Source organism: Triticum aestivum, chromosome 3A, assembly GCF_018294505.1.
Source record: "Triticum aestivum cultivar Chinese Spring chromosome 3A, IWGSC CS RefSeq v2.1, whole genome shotgun sequence".
NCBI lineage: Eukaryota > Viridiplantae > Streptophyta > Magnoliopsida > Poales > Poaceae > Triticum > Triticum aestivum.
Genome location: NC_057800.1, coordinates 735487242 through 735497281, shown reverse-complemented (window position 1 = coordinate 735497281; position 10040 = coordinate 735487242). Strand labels below are relative to the sequence as shown.

General features: G+C 49.4%; 1 protein-coding gene across 1 annotated transcript; it reads right to left on the bottom strand.

The window, feature by feature from the left end:
- Positions 1-7031: 7031 nt before the first annotated feature.
- On the bottom strand, positions 7032-7879 carry LOC123063611 (wheatwin-1). Its single transcript, NM_001426761.1, has one exon. It carries the CDS (start codon positions 7754-7756, stop codon positions 7316-7318), a length of 441 nt encoding a protein of 146 aa, NP_001413690.1. The 5' UTR covers positions 7757-7879; the 3' UTR covers positions 7032-7315.
- Positions 7880-10040: the final 2161 nt, after the last annotated feature.

Genomic DNA, 10040 nt, shown 5'->3' with positions numbered 1-10040 from the left:
TTCTCCACTATTCCTTTCTTCTTCTCCTCTTCTTTTTCTTCTTTTTTCTTCTTCTTACTTATTTCTCCTCTTCTTTTCGATAGAGGAAACCCTAAATAGCTAGCAAGTATCGCGGGTGTGAGATACATGTGGCCTTCGGTGTCGGACACTACATCCACGTCCCACAAGTGACGTGGGCGTCGAAGCCCGCGCCACTTGTGGGATGTGGGTGTAGTGTCTGACACCGACGGTACATGTATCTCACACCGACGATACTTTCTATTTAGGGTTTCTCCTCTACCGCTCCTCGACCTCTCGACGACCCTCGTTCCCGATAAAATAAAGAGGAAGAAGAAGAAGAAAAAAAAGAGAAGAAAGAATAGAGGAGAAGACTTCCTCTTCTTCCTCTCCTCTTCTTCTCCCTCTTCTTCCCCTTCTTCCTCGCCTCTCTCATATATACATACACATACATTATATATATATGAAAAAAAATTAAACTAATAAAAAAAGTGGTGGCGCCGGCGGGGCAGGGCAGGGCAGGGGCGCGGGAGCGAGGCAAGGCAGGGGCGCGAGGCAGGTGCTCATAGAGGGGTGGCGGAGCACGGCGGGCGGCGTCGGGGCGCGGGGAGCGGCGCCAGCGTCGGGGCAGATGGCGTCGAGGGCGGCGGCGACGACAAAGTTGAGCAGCCTGATGGCGTCGGTGGCGGCGACGACGGTGAGGTGGACCAGCCTGATGGCGTCGGAGGCAGCGGCGATGATGAGGTGGAGCAGCCTGACGGCTCGGCGGCGACGGCGACGAGGCAGAGCAGCGGGCGTCGGGCGGAGAAGAAAGGGATGGATTTTGGAGAAACTGCTAAGTGCTGCTTATATAGCAAAGCCTTTAGTCCCGGTTCGTGGCACAAACCGGGACTAATGCCCCCCTTAGTCCCGGTTGGTGCCACCAACCGGGACCAAAGGTTGTCGCTTCCCGCCCTTTGGGCTGTTGAAAAGAGGCTTTTGGTCCCGGTTGGTGGCACCAACCGGGACTAAAGGGGGGCATTAGTCCCGGTTTGTGCCACGAACCGGGACTAATGCCCCCCTTTAGTCCCGGTTGGTACCACCAACCAGGACCAAAGGCCTTGTGCTGCCCCGCGCCCAAATGTTTAGTCCTACCTCGCTAGTTGAGAGGGAGCCACACCTTTTTATAAGATGCGGTGGGCCTTCCCTCTCGAGCTCCTCTCTAAAGCAGGCTTTCGGGCCTAACCGTGCAATGTGTGCCTGTGGGCCTACTGGGCCTCCCACGGGCCTGAATCCTGGCCCATGGTAGGGTTACTAGTCGTATTCAGGCCGTGGGTGCCCAGTAGGTGGCACTTTTTTTGTTTTTTTGTTTTTCTTGTTTCTACTTACAACAAAATACTTATTGTTGCTATATTTAATTTTTCCCAGTTTTTTTGTTCTGTTTTCTGCATTATTTATTTTCTTTTGTTTTTTGCTTTATTTTTTAATTCTTTTTGCTTTTAGTTTTAGAAAAATTATAAACTTTCTGTTAGTGCCATTAGTTTTCAAATTTGAAAACACTTTTTTTTGTTTTTTTGTTTTCTTTGTTGCTTTATTTATTTTATTTTATTTCTACTTACAACAAAATACTTATTGTTGCTATTTTTATTTTTTTCCAGTTTTTTTGTTTTGTTTTCTGTATTATTTATTTTGTTTTTTTTGCTTTATTTTTTAATTTCTTTTGCTTTTAGGTCAGCAAAATTATAAACTTTCTGTTAGTGCCATTAGTTTTAGAAAAATTATAAACTTTCTGTTAGTGCCATTAGTTTTCAAATTTGAATAGTTAAAATTTGAACATAGATGCACCTATAGAGAAAATTCGACATAAATTCATAGTTTTCAAATGAACTCTGAAAAAGTTGGCATAGCATACTCGTCTGTTACAAATTTGGCATGGTATCATCATAATAGTTGCGGGAGAAAGTCTTCACTTTTTCTTCGCTTGTGTCATTTGCTTATTGCGCCGTAACCATGGATAATCTTCAGCGTTTATCAGGATGCTTGGGTCAGCCTTGACATTGAAGGGAGGAATTTCATGAAACCTTTCATAATCTTCAGACATGTCTGTCTTGCCCTCCACTCCCAGGATGTCCCTTTTTCTGAAAGAACTATGTGCCGCTTTGACTCATCGTATGATGTATTCGCTTCCTTATCTTTTCTTTTTCTCGGTCTGATAGACATGTCCTTCACATAGATAACCTGTGCCACATCATTGGCTAGGACGAACGGTTCGTCAGTGTACCCAAGATTTTTCAGATCCACTGTTATCATTCCGTACTGTGGGTCTACATGTACCCTGCCTCCTGACAGATTGACCCATTTGCACTTAAACAAAGGGACCTTAAAATCTTGTCCGTAGTCAAGTTCCCATATGTCCACTATGTAACCATAATATGTGTCCTTTCCCTTCTCGGTTGTTGCATCAAAGCGGACACCGCTGTTTTGGTTGGTGCTCTTTTGCTCTTGATCAATCGTGTAAAATGTATTCCCATTTATCTCATATCCTTTGTAAATCAATACAGTCAAAGATGGTCTCCTGGACAACAAGTACAACTCATCACAAACAGTGTTGTCACCTCTGAGACGTGCTTCCAACCAACTGCTGAAAGTCCTAATGTGTTCACATGTAATCCAGTCGTCGCACTGCTCCGGGTGTTTGGAGCGCAGACTGTTCTTGTGTTCATCGACATACGGGGTCACCAAGGTAGAGTTCTGTAGAACTGTGTAGTGTGCTTGAGACCAAGAATGCCCGTCCCTGCATATTATTGAGTCCGCTCCTAGCGTGCCTTTTCCAGTCAGTCTCCCCTCATACCGCGATTTAGGGAGACCTATCTTCTTAAGGCCAGGAATGAAGTCAACACAAAACCCGATGACATCCTCTGTTTGATGGCCCATGGAGATGCTTCCTTCTGGCCTAGCGCGATTACGGACATATTTCTTTAGGACTCCCATGAACCTCTCAAAGGGGAACATATTGTGTAGAAATACGGGCCCCAGGATGACAATCTCGTCGACTAGATGAACTAGGACATGCGTCATGATATTGAAGAAGGATGGTGGGAACACCAACTCGAAACTGACAAGACATTGCGCCACATCACTCCTTAGCCTTGGTACGATTTCTGGATCGATCACCTTCTGAGAGATTGCATTGGGGAATGCACATAGCTTCACAATGGCTAATCGGACGTTTTCCGATAGAAGCCCCCTCAATGCAACCGGAAGCAGTTGCGTCATAATCACGTGGCAGTCATGAGACTTTAGGTTCTGGAACTTTTTCTTTGGCATATTTATTATTCCCTTTATATTCGACGAGAAGCCAGTCGGGACCTTCATACTGAGCAGGCATTCAAAGAAGATTTTTTTCTCTTCTTTCGTAAGAGCATAGCTGGCAGGACCTTCATACTGCTTCGGAGGCATGCCGTCTTTTTCGTGCAAACGTTGCAGGTCCTCCCGTGCCTCAGGTGTATCTTTTGTCTTTCCATACACGCCCAAGAAGCCTAGCAGGTTCACGCAAAGGTTCTTCATCACGTGCATCACGTCGATTGAAGAGCGGACCTCTAGGTCTTTCCAGTAGGGTTGGTCCCAAAATATAGATTTCTTCTTCCACATGGGTGCGTGTCCCTCAGCGTCATTCGGAACAGCTAGTGCGCCGGGACCCTTTCCAAAGATTACGTGTAAATCATTGACCATAGCAAGTACGTGATCACCGGTACGCATGGCGGGCTTCTTCCGGTGATCTTCCTCGCCTTTGAAATGCTTGCCTTTCTTTCGACATTGATGGTTGGTTGGAAGAAATCGACGATGGCCCAGGTACACATTCTTCCTGCATTTGTCCAGGTATATACTTTCGGTGTCATCTAAACAATGTGTGCATGCGTGGTATCCTTTGTTTGTCTGTCCTGAAAGGTTACTGAGAGCGGGCCAATCGTTGATGGTCACGAACAGCAACGCCTTTAGGTTAAATTCCTCTTGTCTGTGCTCATCCCACATATGTACACCGTTTCCATTCCACAGCTGTAAAAGTTCTTCAACTAATGGCCTAAGGTACACATCAATGTCGTTGCCGGGTTTCTTAGGGCCTTGGATGAGAACTGGCATCATAATGAACTTCCGCTTCATGCACATCCAAGGAGGAAGGTTATACATACATAGAGTCATAGGCCAGGTGTTGTGATTGCTGCTCTGCTCCCCGAAAGGATTAATGCCATCCGCGCTTAAAGCAAACCATACGTTTCTTGGGTCCTTTGCAAACTCATCCCAATACTTTCTCACGATTTTTCTCCACTGCGACCCGTCAGCGGGTGCTCTCAACTTCCCGTCTTTCTTACGGTCCTCACTGTGCCATCGCATCGACTTGGCATGCTTTCCGTTTCTGAACAGACGTTTCAACCATGGTATTATAGGAGCATACCACATCACCTTCGCAGGAACCCTCTTCCTGTGGGGCTCGCCTGAACATCACCAGGGTCATCTCGTCTGATCTTATACCGCAATGCACCGCATACCGGGCATGCGGTCAGATCCTTGTATGCACCGCGGTATAGGATGCAGTCATTAGGGCATGCATGTATCTTCTCCACCTCCAATCCTAGAGGGCATACGACCTTCTTTGCTGTGTATGTACTGTCGGGCAATTTGTTATCCTTTGGAAGCTTCTTCTTCAATATTTTCAGTAGCTTCTCAAATCCTTTGTCAGGCACAGCATTCTCTGCCTTCCACTGCAGCAATTCTAGTATGGTACCGAGCTTTGTGTTGCCATCTTCGCAATTGGGGCACAACCCTTTTTTGTGATCCTCTAACATGCGATCGAATTTCAGTTTCTCCTTTTGACTTTCGCATTGCGTCCTTGCATCGATAATGACCCGGCGGAGATCATCATCATCGGGCACATCGTCTGGTTCCTCTTGATCTTCAGCAGCTTCACCCATTGCAGCATCATTGGGCACATTGTCTGGTTCCTCTTGATCTTCACCAGCTCCCCCCGTTGCAGCATCACGGTATTCAGGGGGCACATAGTTGTCATCGTACTTTTCTTCTTCGTCGTCTTCCATCATAACCCCTATTTCTCCGTGCCTCGTCCAAACATTATAGTGTGGCATGAAACCCTTGTAAAGCGGGTGGGTGTGAAGGATTTTCTGGTTAGAGTAAGACACCGTATTCCCACATTTAGTGCATGGACAATACATAAAATCATTCTGCTGGTTTGCCTCAGCCGCATCAAGAAACTCATGGACGCCCTTAATGTACTCGGAGGTGTGTCTGTCACCGTACATCCATTGCCGGTTCATCTGCGTGCATTATATATAATTAAGTGTCTAAATTAATAGAAGTTCATCATCACATTAAAACCAAAGTACATACATAGTTCTCATCTAACAACATATAGCTCTCCAGAGCATCTAATTAATTAAACCATACATTGAAACTATGTAAAACATTTAAATGCAAAAAAAAGGCGATCATAATTGCAACCAAGGTAACAATTGATCCAACGGCATAGTGATACCAAGCCTCGGTATGAATGGCATATTCTCTAATATTTCTAATCTTCAAGCGCATTGCATCCATCTTTATCTTGTGATCATCGACGACATCCACAACATGCAACTCCAATATCATCTTCTCCTCCTCAATTTTTTTTATTTTTTCCTTCAAGAAATTGTTTTCTTCTTCAACTAAATTTAACCTCTCGACAATAGGGTCGGTTGGAATTTCCGATTCACATACATCCTAGATAAATAAAATATATGTCACGTTGGTCCGCATAATTTTCATAAACAATAAATGAACCAATAGTTATAAAGATAATATATATACCACATCCGAATCATAGACAGGACGAGGGCCGACGGGGGCGGATACCAAAACCATCGCACTATATAAGATGCAATAATAAAAGCAAGAAAATGATACAAGTATCTATCTAAACATACAAGTAAGAATATTTTTCCTTTCAGAAAGAAGATAAGAACAAGAGGCTCACCACGGTGGTGTCGGTGATGAGATCGGCGCGGGTGATCGATGACGGTGAAGACGGGGGTGGGGCGTGACGGACCGCTAAATCTAGACAAATCTCGAGGAAAATGGAGCTTTGAGGTCGAGCTTCGAGAGGAGAAAGTTTAACTAGTGTGGCTCGGGCATTTCATCAAACACCTCATTGTGCATAGAAAGTGAGCTAGAGCACCACACAAACCCCTCCCCTCGCCGGCCAGAGAAAAACAGAGCACTGGAGTGCTCTGCTCGCGGGCGAGGGTATATATAGGCACCTCATTGGTCACGGTTCGTGGCATGAACCGGGACTAAAGGGCAGCCTTTGGTCCCGGTTCAGGTCACTAACCGGGACCAATGGTGGTGGGCCAGGAGCCAGGCCCATTGGTCCCGGTTCGTCCCACCAACCGGGACCAAAAGGTCCAGACGAACCGGGACCAATGGCCCACGTGGCCCGGCCGGCCCCCTGGACTCACGAATCGGGTCCAATGCCCCCATTGGTCCCGGTTCTAGACTGAACCGGGACTAATGGGCTGACCCGGCCTGGACCATTGCCCCATTTTCTACTAGTGGCCTCATCTAATTGGCCCCTCCTGATTTTCACTGGTGGACCCGCCCTCCTAATTAAATCTCTGCCAATCACAGCCCATCAGCCCTGTAAGCTCCCTGTAACTTCCCGTACATCTAGCAATGCTCATAGTCACTTTATAGCAGAACTAGGGCAAAAAATTTCCCGTAAACGTGCACATTTTTACGAGGTTTCATAATTTCTCTCAAAGTTTCCCTCCATCAATAGGAAGACGAGGTGTCTCATAAAAGTTACACGTCAGCTAGCTAACCACCACCGGAGGCCGCCGCGCTGCCGCCCACCAACCCACCACCATCGACCTCTGCTGTCCGCCATCAGCCACCGCCGCCGGAGTATGCCATCGCCATCGCGCCACTGCCAAAACCATTTTTAGGGAAAGTTTTACAGGAACCGAGAAAATACCTCAACCGTCAACTTCCACTAAATTTTGCGGAAACCCGTAAAAATGGTTTTACCAGGAGTTATTTACGGGAGCTGTTGGAGAAGCTTCAGTAAACTGGTAGTAGTACAATACAATCCATACATGAATAGATAACCCGTTTGGTCTGTTCCACTTTATTTCGTTCCATGTACGTACTGTATACACGTAACACGTATACAATGCAGCATCACGTGCTAGCTTTTATTTAACAGCATGGATCAGTCTCAACTTACTTTTAGCTAGCCTTTTATTCTTATCATAGCTAGCTAGCCCTTTGATCGATCGACGGAGAACGTAATCTAGTCGCGGCAGTCGACGAACTGGTAGTTGACGTTGAGGTGGCCCTGCTGGTACCCGATCCCGTTGGTGTCGATCTTGGTGAAGACGGTGTCCCAGTCCAGGTCCAGCCCGCCGTTGGCGCACTGGTCCACGATCCTCGCCGTGATCTGCGCCCCCGTCGCCGGGTTGGTCACCTGGAGGCACTTGCCGCAGGACGCCTGCCCGTGGGCGCCGGCGGGGCCGCAGAACGCCGTCCACCCGTACTTGGACCGCCACGACAGCGGCTTGCTGGCGTCCCAGGTTGCGCAGTAGGCGCTCACCGCGGGCGCGCCCAGGTCCCAGTTGTTCTGCGCCGGCCGGTAGTAGTGGTACGTCGCCCGCACGTTGGTCGCCTGCTGCGCCGTGGCCGCCGCCGCCGCCGCGCACAGCAGCGCCACCACCAGCATCGGGCGTGCGGCCATCGTCGTCTCGTCGACCACGGTGATCAGTCACAACCTGCTAGCTAGTTTGTGTGGGTGTGTGTATTGGACTTGCTGCTGGCTGAAGCTGGATGGGATGGGAACTGCTCTTTCGCCGATGAGTTTATATAGAGGTGGGAGGGACGGACGCGGCGTCTCACATGTTATGTTGGCATGACTTTTCTTCTCTTCCTTGTGGAAATCTACAAGCTTCTATGCATTTTCCACAGACCGGAAGTCAGTTGCATGCACTACTCACAACCACGTGGGCACTCTTTAACTAGTTCTGCCACCTAGCTTGTCAGCTCTCGCAAGTGTCACTTTCCACAAATCTGTGCGGTTGCAGTTGCAAGCCACATGAATGGTAGAAGAGAAATATCTCAGTCATCGACCAAGTTTTCATTTTTCGGGAAAGAAAAGGACCCGATTTATTAAAAAAGAATCATCAAAAATACAAAACATCTCAAACATAACAAAAAATACATTGAGATTCCGAGACCATCAACAACCACTATTGCCTTCAGAACGAGCAGGTGATGTGCCGCTGTCGTTGCTCCCCTACCTGAGCTGGCTTGACCTTCTGAGGACAACCGGAAGTCTTCGTGCACGTGTCTCTAAGGACCAACGCCCTGGAACCGCAATTATCGCTGTTGAACTCCTCATAGATCTGAAGCACCTGATGACAGTGTCCTGGATTAGTGGGTCTACACCACATCAGCCCGCCATTGTTGGGCCGAGCCGAGGACCCACCGACAACCGAAGAATGGGCCACACATGCCCTGGCCCGCAGCGTATGATGGAATCCTCCGAAGACTTGTCGTACACTTCAAGGCGTTTTTGAATGATCGGCATGTTATCCCTAGAGGCCTTGCATCTTCAGGCACTGAGGATCACAATAACCATCACGCAAGGTCCCAGCCCCTGCGTCGTCCCCGCTAGGGCGGCTCGGGCGGCTCCCTACCCAGCCGCCGGGGCGCATACTCCTTCCTCCCCATCCTCCGCCGTCGCCGGGGGACGCCGCCGGTCTAAGCCCAGGGGCCGACGGCGGTGGCGGAAAACATCACCTCTCTCCCGTGGATCTGGGGTTGTGCGGATCCCCGAATCATGTGGAGGCGCCTCAGATCCGATAGGCAACGGTGATGGCTATGGTGCGGCGGCATCGGAGGCGGCGCGGGTTACGGGCGCGGCGACCAGCCCTGTTCGGGCGGCGGCGGCACTGCGGTCGGCGATGGCGGCGGTGCGCCATCTGCCTTTGGATCGGCGGCGGCGGCGTGGAGGGCCTAGTGGTCGCGTAGGCGGCACCTCCGTCAGATCTGTTCTGACCGGTGCAGTCGGCGGTGGTGGTCATCTCTTCCGTCAGAGGTGATCGGCATGCGGCTGGGTGATCGATCTCAAGATCCGTCAGCTAGTCCCGACTACGAGTCGGGGAGACATAGTTGCCGGTGAAAACCGAGCCGTTGGCGGGCGATGGCGGCGTTTTGCGTCGTTACCTTGATGAAGGCATCGTCGTGTAACTGTTGTCAACCCACTCGTGCTGCTTCGGGGGAAACCCTAGGATCTGGTCTTCCAGATCGAACGATGGTGGTACTACAGTGCCGTCTCTCTCTTGGGAGCATCGTTTGTGGAGCAGCGCTGGAAGACAGAGGCGGGAGGTGGAGCGGCTTCGTCTTGCACGGAGCTTCGGTGGAGCTGTCAAGTCATGCCTGGCCGACAGGTGCTACGCTGAGTCATGCCTGGTCGGCAGGTGCTACGCACGACAGATCTTTCAAAGACTTCAAGTTGTGTCGGCTGGTGGTACTTGGCAGCATGGTGCTGAGGTGTATCAGCGGCGACCGCGACGTGCTCAGCTGTTTGCGTGCAGGGAGGAGGTACCGTTGGACGCTGTGGTGGCGTCGACGATAGCTAGACCGAGCAAGGTTGATGCATCAGTACAGTTCTGAAGATGGAGCGATGGCAGTTGGCGGCGGCGGCCTCTGAGAGCACGCCGGACCGGCGAGACCCATGCCCGGCAGGCGTCCTGGATGGGTTCTTAGGTCTTAGATGTTAGGTTTGGCTGCGATGTCTGTTTGGTATTAGGCCTAGGCTATCTGCGCCCCTTCATCAACTGGATAGGTGTAGCGACAGTTTGTTGCTTAGACGACGGCTTTAGTCTTACTGTTGTATTACTTTGTAAGGTCTTGTGAGAATAATTAATAAAGTGGCCGTATGCATCGCCCAAATGCAGAGACCGGGATCATCCTCCTTTTCTAAAAAAAATGTTATCCCTAGTTATAGTCATCATAGTTGT

Bases quoted from the DNA above. Each gene is read 5' to 3' on its own strand.
- LOC123063611 (NM_001426761.1), bottom strand. From the start codon at position 7,756: ATGGCCGCACGCCCGATGCTGGTGGTGGCGCTGCTGTGCGCGGCGGCG.